This window comes from Somniosus microcephalus, chromosome 9 (assembly GCF_052327205.1).
Source record: "Somniosus microcephalus isolate GS21.2 chromosome 9, FLI_Smic_1.0, whole genome shotgun sequence".
Taxonomy (NCBI): domain Eukaryota; kingdom Metazoa; phylum Chordata; class Chondrichthyes; order Squaliformes; family Somniosidae; genus Somniosus; species Somniosus microcephalus.
In genome coordinates this window covers 112,329,965-112,351,736 of record NC_140995.1, presented here as the reverse complement: position 1 = coordinate 112,351,736, position 21,772 = coordinate 112,329,965, and the positions used below count along the sequence as shown (strand labels likewise).

The 21,772-nt window shown below is 46.3% G+C and overlaps 1 protein-coding gene across 1 annotated transcript in view; it reads left to right on the top strand.

Moving 5' to 3' along the window:
* LOC147112606 (tyrosine-protein kinase Src42A) overlaps positions 1-12,782 on the top strand; it is a 106,106-nt gene extending 93,324 nt beyond the window's left edge. The window contains exons 6-10 of the mRNA XM_085997028.1: positions 1,483-1,538; positions 3,938-4,091; positions 6,040-6,171; positions 7,763-9,412; positions 12,654-12,782. Of these exons, the coding sequence (XP_085853154.1) occupies positions 1,483-1,538; positions 3,938-4,091; positions 6,040-6,171; positions 7,763-7,968 (548 nt within the window). The 3' untranslated portion in view covers positions 7,969-9,412; positions 12,654-12,782. The remainder of the gene's footprint in view (positions 1-1,482; positions 1,539-3,937; positions 4,092-6,039; positions 6,172-7,762; positions 9,413-12,653) is intronic.
* The last annotated feature ends 8,990 nt before the right edge of the window (positions 12,783-21,772 follow it).

Here is a 21,772-nt window from a genome sequence, read left to right as displayed (position 1 = left end):
TCCCTCTCTATCTACATTATTACATAGCCATCTCACGAGCCATCCCTCACACTCACCCTCATCCTAGTCCAATTATACCAACTAAAAACACACAAGGGTAGGCAATTGGGTGTTTCATGAAATGTTCATGTAAAGTTTCTGTTAATGTGGTGTCAAACATAAAAACCTTTATTTTCAACACTTTCCGGTCAGATTTGTGTACACCTTTGGAAGTGGCTTAGTGAGTTGCAGTGAATGGTGAGACATAACGGTACCCCCCGTAAGAATGATGAGTGTGAAAGGAATGGCTTGGTCATTGTAGGGATGCTTTATGGTGTTGGTGTGGGGTGGCGCATCATGTGTCAGCCATATGGGTGACATATCAGCGTAAAGTTAACTAAATCTGGCCATGATGAGGCCATCCCTGACCTCCGGGTAGTAATGTGCTCTGGCACTGATGCCCTGTGTCCTGTGCAGCATCAGGTGATTGCAGAGAAGGTTATTATTCTGGCCGTAGTCTTTTTAGAACATTTTTGGGGGTGGGCTATTCTTTCCCAAGGGCAAGTGGTGGATGTACTGCTGGCAAGCAGTGGTTAGTCTCCATCCATGCCAGAGTTAGAAACCTATCAAAATCATTACATTTTTAACTGGTGATCTTCAGGTGTTGTTACAAATGAAAAGAGGAATGAATCTGGTGAACAGAGGTACGGGAGAAATCTGGCTCAACAGTTCTAGAATCAAATCTAAACGGCTCAGTGGTGGGGGTGAGCTGATTTCAGCTCATTGGATGGGAGGCAGGGGGAGCTGGTGACAGGATTTTAGCAGAGTGGGAGTGTGGCTGTGGCCTAGTTGCTGGTGAGTGGGGTTGGGTGAGGGGGGGGGGAGGTTGGTGTGATTCCTTCTGCTCGTTGGGTGGAGATTGATGGCTGTATCTCTGCTCAATTTGGGGGCGGGGTGCATGACCAGATTTCTGCTCGTGGGCGTTGGGGGCGATTTCCGCCTGTACGTGGGCAATGTGGTGGACTTGCCTTGATTTCAGCTTATTTCTTCAGGGTCGTTGGGCCGAGGTCCCTGCCCGATCCTCCTCCAGCAGGAGAAGGAAAATCCAACCCTTTGTGTCAGTTTGGTCATCCGCAAAGAGGGAACTGAGGAATCGTAGCGTCATTGGCTTTAGGTTACCAATCAGTCAAAGGAGGTTCCGAGTTCAGGCCAGGCTTTTCTGCAGAGAGGGGTGAGGAAATGCCCTCACACCTGCTGGGGGCTTGTTATAAACCAGCAAGGGCAGAAGTCTGGCAGCTGCTAACCTGCCTCCTGTCTTGGATGTATAATGTGGTATGTGATGTGACTGAGGATGCTTGAAGCAGAGGGAAGGGGAAACAAGATGTGTGGTGGAGGAGGCAATGCCCTAAAATAACATTTTTGTTCCTTTGTTTATGAAATATTTACAACTTCAGACAGTGTCAGTCTGTCCTCTAATATGAAGTCTCCTGATTAATTTTACAGCTCATTCAGAAACGAGAAGCCTGGAATTTTCTTTGCTAAGTGGCTTTGCCATACAGGTCTGAAAATTTACCTCTTTGCTCATGATAAGAGAGGGATTTTATAGTGATGAAAGACTTAAACACAGAAACATATTTCTGCAGACTCGTTGAAGAGGGAGGGAAGAGAGTTCCTTGCTTACTAATGTATGTTTGTTGTGTGCAGAATACATATGGTACTCATTTATTAGCATCTAAGTGACATCTGATTAGTGTAAAACCACAATAAGCATTGGAAGAATTTAGATTTACTTGAAAGCATCTAAATTGGCAAAATGTAGCGTTACAGCATGAACAAAGAGCAAAATACTGCAGCTGCTGGAAAATGTAATCAAAAACAGAAAATGCTGGAAACACTCAGCAGGTCAGGAGAGGACATTAGTCAAGGTTTCAAGTATGGAGCCCATCCTCAGGACTAAAAGGTATTACAGAGGAACAGAACAAGGGAAAGGAGAAAGGTGGGAGAGGGAACACACAACAGCCACACACACAGAACACACAACAGCCACACACACAGGAAGAGAGATAGAGTGATTGGGTAATGAACAGGAGATGGTTAAATGACAGAAGTGATATGTGCATGAAATAAAAGGAGGCCTAATGGGAGAAATCAAATAAATAACAGACATTGAGGGTGGCAATTTTGAACTTCCACCTGAAACAGGAGACTGAGCTTCCCTTGCAGATGAATATCTCCTGCCTGTAAGGCATTGGTAGCAGGTGCTAAGTGGCCTAACCAGCAGTGCTTAAAGAGGTTACTGGAGGCCACTTTGAAAATGGCCCCCAAGTCTTTTGTACAATGATTCTTGTGGAATCCCTAACTGCACAAAAATCTTCAGGCCTGTTACAGGTCAATCAGTGCCCGACCACCCCTAACCCCACCCCCCCGGCCCCCCGGCTTGCCTTCCCCCCCACTCCCTTCAGAGCCTGACTTGTGGCTTGGTTTCACGGAGGAGCAGTTGGATTCCCCAGCGCTCTCCCCCGGCGGAGAGCTGTCTGTCTGCACTGTCTGTTGGCAGCTGACCCAAAATATTTAGATGAGGCCCAACCAGGAAAATGAGTCGCTCCTCTCACTGGTACCGTTGGGCAGGCAGTGCGGTCACTTTTCCTACCCCTGCCCTATATGTGCTCCAGTAAAAATTGGCCCCTAGAAATCATGAAGCATTATGCTGTAGAAGATGTTGAAGGAGGGGAAGAAAACAAATAAAAGAGTCAAGCTGATGAAAACAATAATAAAACAGTGCTTCAGCCTATGATGAGATTGTAAAACACAATCTGGAGCATCAATATGTTCGATCAACATAGGTGAAAGGACTTTAAACTACATCAGAGCCCAGCATCGAATTAAATTGATTTATCTGTTGTAGATATATATCATAGGGTAACTGGGTTGTAACAGTTTGTAACTGGGTCACACATCGGGCAGGTGATCAGTGGCGGGATCACCACCCCCACCCCACCCCCATGGCTTCAGCGAAAGGCCCAAACCTACTTTAAAACCTACCTCTTTGAGCAAGCTTTTGGTCATCTGCCCTAATATCTCCTTATGTGGCTCGGTGTCAAATGTTGTTTTATAAAACTCCTGTGTAATGCCTTGGGACGTTTTACTACGTTAAAGGCGCTATATAAATACAAGTTGTTGTTTTAAATACAAGTAGTTGTTGTTGTTGTTGCTGTTGAACCATTTAATAGTCAGGCCTCATCTATATATTTTGAGGTGAGTTGCCAGCACTCAACAAAAGCAGCTTAATGCCGGGAGGGGGGCGGGAATCGGGCAGTTCTGACTTTGAGCCGAGCCAGAAGTAAGGCTCCAAAGGAGAGACGGAAGCGTGCGGGAACGGCGCAGCACTGGAGCAACCGGAGCATTCATGGTCATCCTGGCCCCTACAAATATCATTGTAAAAATGCTTTTAGGACCATTTTCTAAGAAGACTCCCTTTAAGGACCACTGGTTAGGCCGCTTAACACTTGGTACCAATGGCCAGAGCACACGCTTGCACTTTGCTACTTGAAAATTGTGATGGGATCCTACAACTGGCTTAGGACCCTGATTTAACTATATTAGTAACAGCCCTGCCTGTTTTGGATGGGAGTTCTAGCTGACCATTTCAAGGCCCACTCGAGAATCTAGTCGAGTGGGCCTCCGGCAGCCGATGCCATGGCATTTTTGTTTAATCAATTTTAAAATGCCTGCTGCCCCAATTTCCAGTGTGAACATCGTCCATATACTTTCCCTCTCTCTCTCGCTCTCTCCCCTCTAGGATTCAATGTCTTCAGGATACTAGAATTATTTTTGGATTCATGGTTAAGAATATTTTTACATTTTGTTACAATCTATTATTGAATAGTTTTGCATAGTAGAATTGTGATTCAAAATGTAGGAGATTATTGCTTCAAGGGCAATATTTGCAATGTTTTAGATTGCAGAGGGAATGGCCTACCTTGAAGAGAAATGTTACATTCACAGGGACCTGCGAACTGAAAACATCCTCCTTACAGAAATGCTGTCCTGTAAGATTGCTGACTTTGGCCTCGCACGACTACTTGAGAATGGTCAATGCAGGTTATCATATGGTAATGCAACTCTAATCTCCAATACAAATAGCATTGACTACAATTTGTGACCAACTTGTATTTGGAGCAGAATTTCTTTTTTTGCACTGGGCCATTAAATAATCATCTAGCCAGAGGAAAATTGGCAGGGAGGATCATAACAGAGACCACCATTTTCCATCCATTCATTCAAAATTCTGAATCTTTGCACAGTAGATCCAGTTTTTGTTTTTGAATATTAAGGATAAAGCCACAAATAAGAACATAAGTAATAGGAGCAGGAGTAGGCCATTCGGCCCTCAAGCCTGCTCCGCCATTCAATAAGATCATGGCTGATCTGATCTTGGCCTCAACTCCACTTTTCTGCCTGTTCCCCATAACCCTTGACCTCCCTGTAGTTCAAAATCTGTCTATCTCAGCCTTGAATATATTCAGTGACTCAGCCTCCACAGCTCTCTGGGGTAGAGAATTCCAAAGATTCATAACCCTCTGAGAGAATAAATTCCTCCTCATCTCCGTCTTAAATGGACGACCCCTTATTCTGAAACTATAGCCCCTTGTTCTAGATTCCCCCACGAGGGGAAACATCCTCTCAGCATCTACCCTGTCAAGCCCCCTCAGAATCTTATATGTTTCAATAAGATCACCTCTCATTCTTTTAAACTCCAATGAGTATAGGCCCAACCTGCTCAACCTTTCCTCATAAGACAACCCCTTCATCACAGAAATCAACCTAGTGAACCTTCTCTGAACTGCCTCCAATGCAAGTACATCCTTCCTTAAATAAGGAGACCAAAACTGAATGCAGTACTCTAGGTGTGGTCTCACCAACACCCTGTACAGTTGTAGCAAGACGTCCCTACTTTTATACTCCACTCCCCTTGCAATAAAGGTCAACATTCAATTTGCCTTCCTAATTACTTGCTGTACCTGCATGCTAACTTTTTGTGTTTCCAAGGACACCCAGATCCCTCTGTACTGTAGCATTCTGTAGTCTCTCTCCATTTAAATAACAGTAATGACGATCGATTCCTTAGAAAATCGTTGCTGGTGGTGGCTGGGACCAGGGAGTGCAGCAATCTGAAGTTTGTATGCACACTTGGCAATCCATCGCCCCATTGACTCCTCCTCCCTGCCATCCTACCCTCAGTCCTCTTGGATAGTCAAGCTATTATGCACAATATGATCATTTACACAATAGGCTAAAATTTGTGAAGCCCCGTGCCATTTTGGGGGGGTCTCACATGCGGTCAGTGTGTATTGGAAGATTGCACACAGCATGCCTATGAATTCTGGTATGTGTGTTTAGTAATGGAGAAATGGTGTGAGACATAAAAATAAATTATATGAAAAAATAACTAAATCAACCATAAATTAAATAAGATTATTATCTAGGATTTTTATATTAAGAGATCATTTTTTAAAGCGGTTTTAAAGTGGTTTAATTGTTTCCATGCAACTTAATTGGAATAAGAAACCAAAGCAAAAATTCCCTGGACCCAAACTTTGGCACCTTAATGGTGGGAGAGGAAATGTGTGTGTGTAAGTGAAATTTAAAACAATGGGGTCAATTAAAGGGGAATGACGCAATCGGGGCACAACAATTCTGGATTCACCACTGCACCAGTGGGAATTCTCAAAGTGATGTCTTCAGGCTGGGGACCCAACATTTCCAGCCCTGACCAATTCCCCCCCTCCCCCCTTCCCCCCCCCACTCCCCCTCCCTCCCCCCCACTCCCACTTCCACCCCACCCCTCCACTCCACCAATCCTCTTCCATCCCCTTTATCCCAAAACTCTACCCCAAGCTCCAAAGAATTTTGGGGTTGGAAATCCAGGTACAAAGATGTGGGCAAGGTACATAATGTAAGAGTTTCTTGTTTTTCTCCTCCTATCATAAAGTAATGTGAATCAAAGGAAGTATTTTTACAACCCTTATTTCCTGCCATTTTATACTTAATTTCCAATAGATGCTAAAGTTCCCGTAAAATGGATGGCACCAGAAATATTCATTGACAATATTTATACCATCAAATCAGATGTCTGGTCTTTTGGAGTCCTGCTGACAGAAATAGTCACGTACGGTGAGGTCCCATTCCCAGGTATGACATTCACTTCACCAGTACAGTGGTGTTTTGAAAATAGTTGATCTGTCCAACTAGCTAAAGCTAATATAGCGTGTTATGTTTATTTAATTCAATGGTATAAATGTATAAAATAAAGTATTTCTCCCCATTCCATTCTATAGCAACCAGCCCAGGTGAATAAATCAGTGCTGTGATCTAAGTTTTGACCCAGTCACTCTAATATATCTTATGTGGTAGGTCAGGACAGACCAAAGGCTGCATTCCTCTTTGGTAGTAAGGGTTTTCCATCACTGTTAAACAGTAACTTTTACCACCAGAGGTTTGCACTCTCCACAAGAAACTCATCATTTAAATCAAAATTTCTGGGGACTGGGGAGAGAGACACATGTGAACTCTATTCAGTAACTTGCTCATAATCCTGCTCAGATGACAGCAAAGATTAAGCTGTGTGTGTGGAGAGAGGACTGTTTCCACTCCCCTGATGGCCTAGTGGGTACCCCGGGTGGTAAATGCAATTGCCCAGTGTGGGACTGAACAGTATGGCCAAGGAAGATCTCAGGTTCCACCCTCGATCTCTGCTGAGTCAGCGACAATAAGGGCGTTACGATTGACCTCAGTGTCAGAGTTTGTAGTCCTAATCACTATCCAGTGACCCCCAGTGAAAAGTGCACGTGTGGGAGTACTGGGTGAAGATTGGCTCAAGCTCGACCATGATGCCCCCACCCACCATTACCTCATGGTTGAATAACCTGTCTTTGCTCACACATGAAGAATGGCTGCTTACTTACTTGGGCTATGCAGCAGGAGGTGGTCAAAACCCATAGAACTGTACCCACAGTGTGATTCCAGAGAGGAGGGGAGAACTTTGGAGGGAGCTGCAATCAGGTGCTAAATGCCCTTTGCACAATCTAATAACTCCTTTTTTTTTAAAATAAATAAAAGTAGCTGGATAAATGTTTTTGTTAAAATTAAGATTGAAGGCTTTAAACAAAGTATAAACATCGGAGTAAATGTCCATCCGGGAAAATTTGCACCTGGGAGCACCTCACTACCCCACCCCTCCCAATCTTTCTTTCCTCTCTTTATTTCTCTTTCTGTACCTGATTTGACATTGAATTCACCCACTCTTATTTACACTTCATTTTCACAATCCTTCAATCTGATTAGTTAAGGAGATACACAGTTGCTTTCCCTGTTCATTCAGACCCGAGATGCCCTGTTTCCCTCGCTGGGCCATTATCAGTTCGCACTTCCAGCAACTTAGTGGCCAAAAATGTTTTGAGCTGAAGGGTGCAGGGGTAAGTCTAACTACCCTAGTTATAACCTGTATGCAACTCTGGTTGTTAAAAAAATGTTGTCTTATAATACTCATGTGAAGCGCCTTGGGACATTTTACTACATTAAAGGCGCTATATAAATAAAAGTTGTTGCTGTTATTGTTATGCTAGCAGTAATCCTAAATGTTGTTTGACCCAGGACAGATATAAATTTGTGCTATTGAGGGATGTGGAATCTGGTATATGATATATTGTTTTACATTCATGGTTATTGTTTGTGACCTTATACCAATGTATGGTTTTTCACAACTCTGTTTTATCTGAAACAGATAAAGAGAACATTGATTTTGTTAGAGATATAATGAATGAAGTCATCATCTCTCCTCCTGAAGGCTGCCCAGACAACCTCCATGATATTATGCTTCAGTGCTGGAAACAGGAATCAGAGAAGAGACCAACATTTAAACAATTACAAGACATGTTAATGAAGTGTAACCCAGTGCCAGAAACAGAATTGCTTCAACATTGGAATTAATTGATGAGGACAGAGAAATTTCCTTGAATCGTACCTCACTTTGATATGTTCTAAATCTCAAACCAGCTCGGAAACCTACACTGTTAATCCCATGTTGGGTTTCTTAATACCTATTCCATCTCTAATAGTGATGAATACTGTGCTGATTATGTGATCAGCCCCTCTTGGAAGCAAATTGTTGTTTTTAAATCTTAGTTTCCTGTTTTGTAGCAAGTAATTTTACATATAAGCAAGGCAAGTAGGGGAGTTGTGCAGCAGTTAACACTCCCGGACATCAGCATTTCAAATCATTCCAGCTATCAGCACGAGCAGGATGGGGGATAGTCTTACACTTATCCTTAGTGGACTTGCATACACAGCAATGTGCTAAATTATACAAATGCAGCTTTGCAAATTTGAGAGTACCTGTATGGAGAACAGCAATGTCACTGCTCATAGTGCCAACAATTATTGAAGGGATTCTGGTCCTTCAGTAACATTAGAGAGCATAAAGGACTGCTTGTCTACCATGTGCAGCAGATTCCAAGAAAATGCTGAGATTTCAAAACAAACTCAGCAACATCAGAGAGCTGAGTCTTCAGGCAGAATAGGTGTCGCTGCCATATAGAGCAACGACAATGGCCTAGAGGATTATCAGAAAGAACTGTCAAAAAACCCACACTGTGGGGAAGTCACGTCTTTCAATCGACACCACTCGAATAGATTGGGCAAAACAATGACCGCAGTAGACTTTAATCTATCCCTTTCTTGATTGGATCTTGATCGGAGCCGTTCACCCATCACCCCTGTGCTCGCTGACATACACTGGCTCCTGGTTAAGCAATGCCTTGATTTCAAAATTCTCATCCTTGTTTTTAAATCCCTCCATGGTCTCATCCCTCCCTATCTCTGTAATCTCCTCCAGCCCCACAACCCACCGAGATATCTGCACTCATCTAATTCTGCCCTGTTGAGCGTCCCTAATTATAATCGCTCAACCATTGGTGGCCGTGCCTTCTGTTGCCTAAGCCTTAAGCTCTGGAATTCTCTCCCTAAACCTCTCTGCCTCCCTACCTCATTCCTCCTTTAAGACGCTCCTTAAAACCTACTTCTTTGACCAAGCTTTTGGTCACCTGCCCTAATTTACCTTATGTGGCTCGGTGTCAAATTTATTTGTCTTATAATACTCCTGTGAAGTGTCTTGGGACGTCTTACTATGTTAAAGGCGCTATATAAATACAAGTTGTTGTTGATGTAGAAATGAAAGCAGAGATGAGGCATAAAGAAGGCATGACTCCTAAGCTAAGGTGCGTACCCAGAATCAAGGAATTCTGAAAAAGAGGAGATGTCAGGGGACGTCTACAAAACACCAACAGCGGTAAAGAAGGAATGGAAGACGACACGTCAGGCCAGCTCCGAAGACTGAGGTTCAGATCAATCCGGAGTTTTGAGTGCCACTCTCCAAGTTAAGATTATATTACAGTCATTCTTTCCATGTATAACCAGTGGCAGCTTTGTTGATAAAGTTAATCTTGAATTGATGAAGTAACATGTAGTTATCTCTCCATAATTGGTGGTTCCTATGGGTCAAACTAATGATAAGGAACAGATAAAAATGACCTTTTATCTTACATTATTTTATGTGGTTTTGCAATGAGATGTACTATCAGACTAAAAAAGACATAGTTTGAAGGTCAGAATGAATATTTTAAGGTGTGTTTCCATCCTGCTGGAGACAACTGACATGTAAATGAATGCTTCAAGTTACCATTCCCAATATCAGAAGATATATTTGGCTGAAGTAGGTACTTTGGTCCATTTGATTTCATCCTTCCAGAAAACCAACCCAACGGTCTCCTCATTAGATCATCTAGCTGTTTCTTAAATGAGCCTCGTATCCCGGCCACAATCACCATTCCTGAAAGCCTGTTCAACCTGTTGATCATCCTCTTGTAAATAAATGCTTCCTTGTGTCTGCCCTAAACTTGCACTTCACAATATTGAACTGTGTCCTATTGTCTTGCTGTCCTAGCTTATCATACAGTGTTGTTGCATTTACCTTCGCTATCCCATTAAACATAATACATGCCTCTGTAGGTCACCCACTGAGGCATGTCAGCAATGTTGAAGAGCTCCAGCTCACCTGCTCTTCACAAGTCATCCTTCTAACCCAGGGTTTGGCTTTATTACTCATCTCTGCACCTTCTCTAGGGCCTGAATGCCTCCTTGTGCCATGGTAACCAGGATTGTACCACGCACTCCGGGTGTGGTGTCCTGACCAAGGCACTGTACAGATTCAGCACGACCACTGACATTTAAACTCAGCTGATTTTAGCACTACAATTCACTTTATTAGTATTAGCCACACCTGTTAGTGCAATCCTGTATCATTACAAAATGTTTTCCAGTGTAGGGTTCTCAAAATTCCCACATTCCCCAAAGTTAGTAATAAAGGGACTCTGAAGGACAAAGTTATTAATAAGGGTACCCTAAAGAAAATGGCTTCTGGACCTCGTGGCAGAAGCCTGCAAGATTGGAAAGCAGGACCCTGCAAAAACGGCAGGTCAAATGACATGCCTGGGCCTGTGAGAGACTTGTTATTTCTGAAGCCAGACAACTAGATAATACAGAATACGCATTCTTCATTTTGAAACAGATCAACTCAGGAAAGACTTAATCTTGAACCCATCAAACCTTTGCATAAATAATCGGTTACAGTTCGAAGTAGCTACCAAGCCAGGAAGACGCCGATTAAACGTTATGAATAACAAACACGGAGACATAAGAACATAAGAAATAGGAGCAGGAGTAGGCCAATCGGCCCCTCGAGCCTGCTCCGCCATTCAATAAGATCATGGCTGATCTGATCCTAACCGCCAATCCACTATCACAGAACCATCTCCTGAATCTAACAGAATTAGACACACGAAATAGGAGCAGGATCAGGCTACACGGCCCCTGGGCCCGCTCCGCTACCCACAGGGCCATGACCGATCCAAAGCTAGACTCATGTCCAAATTCCTGCCCGCTCCCCGTAACCCTTAATTCCCTTTACTTCTAGGAAACTGTCTATTTCTGTTTTAAATTTATGTAATGATGTAGCTTTTACAGCTTTTTGGGGCAGCATATTCCATGGACCTACCACCCTCTGAGTGAAGTAGTTCCTCCTCATCTCAGTTTTGAAAGAGCAGCCCCTTATTCTAAGACTATGCCCCCTAGTTCTAGTTTCACCCATCATCGGGAACATCTTCCCCGCATCCACCCGATCCAACCCCTTCACAATCTTATATGTTTCAATAAGATCGCCTCTCATTCTTCTGAACTCCAATGAGTAGAGTCCCAATCTACTCAACCTCTCCTTATATGTCCATCCCCTTATCCCCGGGATTAACCGAGTGAACCTTCTTTGTACTGACTCGAGAGCAAGTATGTCCTTTCTTAAGTATGGACACCAAAACTGTACGCAGTACTCCAGGTGCGGTCTCACCAATACCTTGTACAACTGAAGCAATACCTCCCTATTTTTATATTCTATCCCCCTAGCAATGAAAGCCAACATTCCATTGGCCTTCTTAATCACTTGCTGCACCTGCATACTAAACTTTTGAGTTTCGTGCACCAGGACCCCCAGATCCCTTTGTACTTCAGTACTTTCCAGTTTCTTGCCATTAAGATAATAACTTGCTCTATGACTTTTCCTGCCAAAGTGCATAACCTCACACTTTCCAGTATTGTATTCCATCTGCCAAATCTCTGCCCACTTACTTAGCCTGTCTATGTCCCCTTGCAGGTTTTTTATGTCCTCCTCACTCACTACTTTCCCTCCCATCTTAGTATCATCTGCAAACTTTGGTATGTTACACTCAGTCCCCTCCTCCAAATTGTTAATATAGATTGTAAAGAGTTGGGGACCCAGCACTGACCTCTGCGGAACACCACTAGTTACTGAGTGCCAGTCTGAGAATGAACCATTTATCCCAACTCTCTGCCTTCTGTTAGATAGCCAATCCTCTATCCATGCCAGAATATTACCCCCAACCCCGTGACTTTTTATCTTAAGCAATAATCTTTTGTGTGGCACCTTGTCAAATGCCTTTTGGAAGTCTAAATACACTATGTCCACTGGTTCCCCTTTATCCGCCCTATATGTTATTTCCTCAAAGAACTCCAGCAAATTTGTCAAACATGACTTCCCCTTCATAAAACCATGCTGACTTTGTCCTATTAAATTATGATTATCCAAATGTCCTGTTACTGTCTCCTTAATAATGGACTCCAAAGTTTTACCTACCACAGATGTTAGGCTAACCGGTCTATAGTTTCCAGCCTTCTGTCTACTGCCCTTTTTAAATAAGGGTGTTACATTAGCAGTTTTCCAGTCTGCCGGGACCTTTGCCGAGTCCAGGGAGTTTTGGAAAATTATTACCAATGCATCCACAATCCCTACCGCCACTTCCCTCAAGACCCTAGGATGTAAGCCATCAGGTCCAGGTGATTTATCCGCCTTGAGTCCCATTATTTTACCGAGTACCACTCCCTTAGTGATTTTGATCGTGTTTAGCTCCTCCCCCCCTTTAGCCCCCTGTTTGTCCAGTGTTGGGATATTCTTAGTGTCTTCTACTGTAAAGACTGATATAAAATATTCATTCAGTGTTTTTGTCATCTCCATATTTCCCACCATTAATTTCCTGGTCTCATCCTCTAAGGGTCTCATCCTCTAAGGGACCAACACCAGCAACAGCCAATCTCCAGACGCCATCCTACAACTCATCCGCTTCATCCTTGACCACAATGTCTTCACCTTCGACAACCAGTTCTTTACCCAAACACACGGAACAGCCATGGGGACCAAATTCACACCCCAATACGCAAACATCTTCATGCACAAGTTCGAGCAAGACTTCTTCGCTGCACAGGATCTCCAACCAATGCTATACACCAGATACATCGACGACATTTTCTTCCTATGGACCCACGGCGAAGAATCACTGAAAAGACTACACGATAACATCAACAAGTTCCATCCCACCATCAAACTCACCATGGACTACTCCTCAGAATCAGTCTCATTCCTGGACACACGAATCTCCATCAAAGACGGACACCTCAGCACTTCACTCTACCGCAAGCCCACGGACAACCTCACAATGCTTCACTTCTCCAGCTTCCACCCTAACCACGTTAAAGAAGCCATCCCCTATGGACAAGCCCTGCGAATACACAGGATCTGCTCAGACGAGGAGGAACGCGATGGACACCTACAGACACTGAAAGACGCCCTTGTAAGAACGGGATATGACGCTCGACTCGTCGATCGACAGTTCCGACGGGCCACAGCGAAAAATCGCATAGACCTCCTCAGAAGACAAACACGGGACACAACCAACAGAGTACCCTTCGTCGTCCAGTACTTCCCCGGAGCGGAGAAACTACGCCATGTTTTTCGCAGCCTTCAACATGTCATCGATGACGACGAACACCTCGCTAAGGCCATCCCCACGCCTCCACTACTCGCTTTCAAACAGCCGCCTAACCTCAAACAGACCATCGTTCGCAGCAAATTACCCAGCTTTCAGGAGAACAGCGACCACGACACCACACAACCCTGCCACAGCAACCTCTGCAAGACATGCCAGATCATCAACACAGATACCATCATCACACGTGAGGACACCACCCACCAGGTACATGGTACATACTCATGTGACTCGGCCAACGTTGTCTACCTCATACGTTGCAGGAAAGGATGCCCCGGAGCTTGGTACATCGGCGAGACCATGCAGACACTGCGACAACGGATGAACGGACACCGCGCAACAATCACCAGGCAGGAGTGTTCCCTCCCAGTCGGGGAACACTTCAGCAGTCAAGGACATTCAGCCTCCGATCTTCGGGTAAGCATTCTCCAAGGTGGCCTTCGAGACACACGACAACGCAAAATCGTCGAGCAGAAACTGATAGCCAAGTTCCGCACTCATGAGGACGGCCTCAACCGAGATCTTGGGTTCATGTCACGCTACATGTAACCCCACCTGATGCAGGGTCATCCAGACTCGAGTCGACATTGGCTTGTTCTCTCTACACAGATGCGGCCGGACCTGCTGTGATTTCCAGCCAAAAAAAATGTTTTTTGTCTTTTTTTGTTTTTCATACAGACCCCAGCATCTGCAATATTTGACCCCTTGTGACCCCACCTCATTGTTCTTTGATGTAATGTTTCCCTGACTGACCTGTTTGGGCACCATTCACACCTTTGACTGCTGTGATTATCTCTCTGCCGAGGTGTGATAAATGGCAGTTGGAAAGGTTACCTGTAAACATCTGACATGATTCTCTGACTATATAAGCTGTGTCTTTATGCATTTCTCCACTTCACCTGACGAAGGAGCAGCGCTCCGAAAGCTTGTGATTTCAAATAAAGCTGTTGGACTATAACCTGGTGTTGTGTGACTTCTTACATTTGTCCACCCCAGTCCAACTCCGGCATCTCCACACCACAACATTTACTTTAGCCACCCTTTTTCTTTTTATATAACTATAAAAACTCTTACTATCTGTTTTTATATTTTTTGCTAATTTACTTTCATAATCTATCTTCCCTTTCTTAATCAATCTTTTTGTTATTTTTTGCTGTCTTTTAAAGTTTTCCCAATCCTCTATCCTCCCACTAGATTTGGCTACCTTATATGCCCTTGTTTTTAGTCGAATACTATCCTTAATTTCTTCACTGGCTCCATTGCCTGGTGGCAAACAGCTTGCCACAGGTCAGGGCCAAGGCGGAAGTCTGGTTTGACACTGAGAATCCCCTGACTACCGAACTCACGGTGATCAGACAGTTGACACTAACCTGCAGGAATGGTAGAGGAACTGATGCACACCCACCTAAGGGGAAGGTGCATGAAGTAAAACCCGGACAGGGTAGGAAGGAGTGGCATCAGGAAGGGAATAACCCTTCCAGCATGAAGCTTAATTGTTACGGGTGTGGGAAGGATGGACACTGGAGGAAGGAGTGCAAAAACCCTTGGAAGGATAACAAGGGAAAGAATTCCTCAGCCCCAGCCCAAAAGACAGTTAGGAATCCCTCCCGCCATAGTCGAGTCCTTTTTGGACGCGATGAGGACCCTTTTGATTGGCCCAGGGAGGGTAACAGCCACTCCAGGTGCTCTGACCCCATCAGCCCCATCCAACCCACAGCCCTGACTAGAGCCAACGCAGCCTGTTTACCTGTGTTCCCTTCAGTACGACTTATGGAAGAGACCCCTCGTTGAGATGGAGGTAGAAAAGGTAAAGGGGATCTATCTGTTGGATACGGGGGCATCATGCACCGTGATCCATTCAGATAACCCCACCACCTCACCTCTATCTAGCGGGGTCCCATACAGTCTGTCGGGATTCACTGGTAAAGAACAGGCAGGCTCATTTTCCATCCCGTTGTCCATTTGCTTAGGAATACTCCACTCCAAGTGGACCTGTATCCTAATGAAGTGGGAAGTGGAGGGTGGAAAAGGGCTCCTGGGAGCCGACTTTATTGTAGGCCACGGGATCCTAGTGGATTTAAGGAATCATTGCCTATGGGGGGCAAACACAGGAAAGGAAGGCGGAGTAGTAGTCATCACAGGGAAACAGGGGAAGGGGACCCTGTGCACCATGAAGCCCAAAGAGGGTTATAACCTCGAGCTCATGGTCAGTAATACCCCAAAGGAGTTCCAGGCATTTGTGCGAGCCCACCTAGCCACATTTGCCACACACAAGCATGACTGTGGGAGGGTCAACGGGTTCGAGGTCAGTGTAGATGGGGACCCTATGGCCCGACCACAAAAACAGTACAACTTCCCCAGGGAAGCGGAGCAAGACATGGAAGCAGCCATGTCCTCCTTAGTACAGCAGGGGGTCCTGAGACCGATAGTCACCCACGTAAACTCTCCACTGTGGCCGGTTAGAAAACCGGACAACTCCTGGAGGGCCATGGTGGACTATTGGGTGCTCAACAGTAACATCCCAGCCTGTGCACCCACGGTAGCAGCAGTTGCCAACCTGATAGGGAGTATCCCAGCATCCGCGACCACTTTCACGGTGCTGGATATTTCCAACGGGTTTTGGTCCATCCCTTTGAGGAGGGAAGATCAGTACAAGTTTGCCTTTACTTTTAAAGGGCAACAGTATACCTGGAACTGTTTGCCTCAGGGCTTCCACAATAGCCCCAGCATTTTCCATCAATGCATGGCAAACAGTTTAAAGGGCTTCAGCCAGCCCAGGCAGTTGGTCCAGTATGTTGATGACCTGCTCCTATTCACTGATTCGGGAGAGGAGCATGGCCCACTACTGGCCGAACTGCTGGAGTTGCTCAAGCAGCAGGGTTTTAAAGTAAACCCAAAGAAAGCGCAGATCGGCCAGCAGGAGGTCAAATTCCAGGGCCATACTGTACACGCTGGGGAAAGGGCCATAGACAAAGCTAGAAGGGAAACGGTACAGGAGTTACCAGTCCCCAACACAGTCACGGGAGTGAGATCTTTTCTAGGGCTAACAGAGTACTGCAGAGACTTTATTGAGGACTATGCAGCCACAGCAGCCCCTCTGCTCCGACTCCTACATAAAGGAGTGGAGTGGGTTTGGGATGAGGGTTGCCAGGCAGCATTTGTCAGGCTCAAGGAAGATCTGCAGACCGCACCAGCTCTAGGGGTCATAGATGGGGGGAAAGATTTCTTTCTGGAGGTAGCAGCCAGCGGGGACAGCCTGAGTGCTGTGCTGCTCCAAGAGCACCATGGCAGGCTGAGGCCGGTGGTCTACTCCTTCAGGATACTCACGGATGTGGAGAACAGCTACTCCAATTGTGAGAGGCACCTCCTGGCCACACATTGGGCTGTGAAAAGATCGCTGATCTTCACAGGCACCTCTCCCATCACCCTCCTCACCCATCACACGCCCACCCAGATGCTCCTGGACAGGAAAATCAAGGATGGGACAGTGAGCAGTGCCCGCATTACTCGCTGGACCCTGCTTCTCTCACAGATGGATCAAAAAGTGAAAGGGCTCTGCGAGCCAAAGCTCGCAGCTAACTTGGTATATCCTGGAACAGCCCATTGGTGTTCCATAGAATGGGTTTGGGAAGTGGACATAGGTTTGCGGGCCGGGATACACCCCACAGGCCGCGAAATCTATGTGGGTGGCTCCAGCATGGTATCTGCTGGTGAGCGACTCACGGGATGTGGAGTTTACGACCCAGAGGCAAACATTGCCCTGGCAGTTAAGCTCCCCAGCACCATGAGCGCCCAGCAGGCTGAACTGTCCACGGTAGTGTACATCGTCACACACCCCCAAATCTTCCCCACCTCATACACGATTTGCTCGGACAGCATGTTCACGTGCAATTCATGTATGGAGTACCTGGCCATCTGGTCCCGCCGCGGATACACCTCACAGTAAAACCCCTGCTGGAGAAAATCTTAGCAGCAGTGGGGGAGGAAGGGGAGGTTTTCATCCATAAGGTGAAAGCCCCTTCCTCCACAGAACCCCGTAGTCATGGCAACCAGCAGGCCGACGTGCTGGCTAAGGAGGGTGCCCACACAGGCACTTTCTGGGACCCATATGGGTCCAGTCCTGTAGCAACAGTCAGGGGTAGGAATGGGACACAATGGAGTGCAGGGGTAGCTTTAGCCCCGGACCTTAAGACGGTCCAAACCCAAGACCCCGTCCTCAAGGCAGTCCTCAGCGCAGTGACTGAGGGAAAAAGGGTAGAGGGCCCTTACGGCACAGCAGCCGTCTCTGTGAAAGAAGGCATGCTGTTTAGGGGAGAACAATGGGTGGTACCACAGCAGCACCGGAGGGAATTCCTTCAACTGGCCCATGAGGGTCCAGGAGCGGGGCATCCCGGGCCTGAGACCACCTGGCAGCGGGTGGAACGGGCGGGATGGTGGCCAGGACTCGGGGAAGATGTCCGCGAGTTCTGCGTCAGCTGTCTGGTGTGTGCTGCGAACAACCCTGATGCCCACAAAAGGAAGGTGCCTATGGGACACATCAGGAGGGTAGAGGGGCCATGACAGTCGATCCAGGTCGACTATATCGGGCCCCTACTCACTGCCCAGGGAGGTTATAAGTACTGCCTAGTCCTGGTAGATGTGTTCACCAAGTGGGTAGAAGCCATCCCCTGCAGAACGGCCACAGCTCTGGGTACAGCCAGGATCCTGGTCAGGGAGGTGTTCTCGCGATGGGGGCGACCACAGTATGTGGAGGCAGACCAAGGGAGTCACTTTACCGGGCAGGTCATGCAGAATACCCTTATGGTGCTCGGCATTGAGGGGAAGTGGTACGTTGCACACAACCCACAGTCCTCAGGGATTGTGGAGAGGATGAACAGGACCTTGAAGGAAAGGTTGAGGAAAGAGACGGTGGATTCACCTAGAAAATGGGCAGAGGTCCTACCGTTGCTCCTGATGGGGATCCGAGCCAGCCAGTCAAAAATCACGGGGTACTCCCCGCACAAGCTGATGACTGGCCGAGTTATGCGGACCCCCACCCATGTACTAGCCCCGGTGCTCACAGAAGGTCAGCTCAGGGAGGTGAACCGGTACAGGTTCGCCAGGAACCTCTTCAAGCACCTTAAACAGGTCCATGAGCAGGCGGCTGGAAACATGGGAAGGCAGCATCGGAGTAACCGGTTGCTGTTCGAACCCCGAAAACACCACGAGTGGGAGATATGGGATCAGGTTATGGTGAGGAATTTTGCTCGGGTAGGAAGTCTAGAACCGTTATACATGGGGCCCTACAGCATTGTAGACAAGGCAAGCCCCATGGTATACGCCATAAAGATACCTCGGCGCATCAAATGGTTCCATATTAACCAATGCAAATTGTTTAAGCCCGAAAAAAGAGAACAGCCAGTTGGGGCAAGGTCTGAGGATAGAAATCCTCAGCCTGCAGCAGGAGCAAGTTCACAGACTGCACAGGCAGGTGCAGTGGCTTGTTTTAGGGGAGGAGCCATCCCACCCACTGCTTGGGACACTCCCCCACTCCTCTGGGACTTAGATGAGGTGGGATGTGAGGGTGAAGACCCTGCCCCTGACCCAGATTTAGACGAGGTGGGATCTGAGGGCGAGGATGTAATGTCCGTGTGTAATTGAGACACGGACTGCAGAAGTTGGTTATAACAGGTGTTTACTGAATGGAGACAAAACTGGAACTACTATACAAAGTTACTACACAGGCTTATATACAGGGGTGGTCACTACTGGTACTGCAGTATACAGGGGCTGCAGAATATAGTTCCTTCTTCAAGGTACATACACTACAATTCCTCCCTTTTTAGCTAAACAGTACATAACATTCGATTAATAATTAAATAACATATTTACAATTACAGTTGCTATATACATTAGCTGAAGTTAATCAATTATAAATTCAGTCTTTGAGGAGGCTTCCTGATTCTGTCCGGATAACGCCTCTTTGGGGTATCAGGTTCTTCTGGCAAAGTTGATTCGGGATCAACGTCGTTGTTTGGTTCGTCTGCTTCCAATATCACCGATTCCAAGGTAGATGCAATTGGTACTTCGGTTTCATCACCAGGTGTATAGGATCGTGGTGTAGATTTGACGTATTCCAGTGACTCTAGAATCTGGTCAGCATGGCGTCTTACAATGCTCTCTCCAACGTCCACGGTATACATTAGAGGGCCTTGCCGTGTGCAGATCGTTCCTGGCTGCCATTTCTCTGTGTGGTAGTCCCGGGCCAAAACTGGTTGACCTATCTTGAAACTCCTGGTTGGCCTTTCATTCATATTCTGAAACTGCCTGTTCTCCACATCTCTTCTGATGTTTGGCTTAACCAAATCCAAACGGCATCTTAGTCTTCGATTGAAGAACATCATGGCTGGAGTTTGGTTGGTAACCGCATGTGTCACATTCCGGTAGGCAAACAAGAAGTTATCCACCTTGTGTTGTAGGGGTATGTCTTCATTACACATTGCCTTGATAGCCTTCTTGAAAGTTTGAACGAACCTCTCAGCCAATCCATTGGTGGCTGGATGGTATGGGGCGGATGTGTAATGCTTGACACCATTGTTCTTTAAGAACCTCCGGAACTCTTCAGACACAAACTGTGGTCCATTGTCGGAGCAAATCTGTTCAGGCAGCCCATTTCTGGCGAATATGGTTCGTAAGACTGTGATAGTTTTTTCTGTGGTGGTTGAGGACATTCTTATTACCTCTGGCCACTTTGAATGTGCATCCACCGCAATTAAAAACATCGGGTCCATAAATGGACCAGCAAAATCAATGTGTACCCTTTGCCATGGAGATGAGGGCCACTCCCATGGATGTAGAGGGGCTTGTGGTGGGGCGTTTTGGACCTTCTGGCATCCTGTACAGCTCTTGGTCATCTCTTCGATTTCTCTATCGATTCCCGGCCACCACACAAACGCTCTGGCTAAGTTCTTCATTTTTACCCCTCCCAGATGACCCTCATGAAGCTCATTGAGCACTCTATCCTTCAATTTGGGTGGAATTACTACTCTGGATCCACACATCAAGGTTCCTCGGCACACTGACAGCTGTTCTCTTCTCGGCGAGAATGCTGGCAACAGTGGTTCGCCATGTGCTGGCCATCCCTTCACCGTTAAATCATAGACCCTGGAGAGTGTCGGGTCATTTCGTGTTTCCTTTTCTATGTTTGCATTCGTCACAGGTAGACATTCGACTATGGTCGAGTGGAATATCTCCACAGGATCCACTGCAGGTGCTTCTTCCACCGTCAGCGACGGTAGGCGCGACAATCCATCAGCATTCCCATGCTGTTTAGTTCCTTTTTACTCTATGTCATATTGGTGTGCCCCTAGGAAAAGGGACCACCTCTGTAGCTGTTGTGCTGTCATTATCGGGACGCCCTTCTGGGGGTTGAAAATGGAGACAAGAGGTTGATGATCAGTTAGTAGAGTAAATTTCTGTCCGTGCAGGTAGTGATTGAACTTCTTCACCCCCCACACCAGGCTGAGGGCCTCTCTGTCAATCTGGGTGAAGTTACGCTCGGCTGAAGTTAACGAGCGTGACGCAAAAGCTATCGGCCTCTCTGAACCATCAAGGAATTTATGTGACAGTACCGCTCCAATGCCGTAGGGCGACGCATCACACGCCAGTCTTATCAGTAGTGATGGGTTGTAGTGAGCCAATACTTCTCTTGAAGTGATCAGGTCTTTACACTTCTGAAAGGCCCGCTTACATTCATCGCTCCATTTCCATGCTACTCCAGTTTGTAGCAGGGCGTTCAGTGGGTGCAGAATTGTGGACAAATTCGGCAAAAACTTATGGTAGTAATTCATCAATCCGAGGAATGACCTCAGTTGCGACACATTTTCAGGCGCTGGAGCCTTAACTACCGCTTCAATTTTGTCAGGGGACTTATGTAACCCCTCTTCATCAATCACGTGGCCACAATACGATATTTGTTTCTTAAAAAACTCGCACTTGGAGCGATTGGCTCGTAGCCCATGTTCTCTTAGTCTAGTGAGCACCTGCTCTAGGTTGGCAAGGTGTTCACTGTCATTTTCACCTGTCACTAGGATGTCGTCCAAGTAACACTGAGTCCCCGGAATCCCTTGCAGGACTTGTTCCATCGCTCTTTGCCATATAGCTGGAGCTGGTGCTACTCCGAATACCAGTCGATTATACTGGTAAAGACCTTTGTGAGTGTTTATCGTGAGATATTTCCTGGAGGTTTCTTCAACCTCCATCTGCAAATATGCTTGCGCTAGTTCAATTTTTGTAAAACGTTTCCCTCCAGATAGTGAGGCGAAAATATCTTCTGTACTGTGTGAAGGACTGATTTCACAGTCACCTTG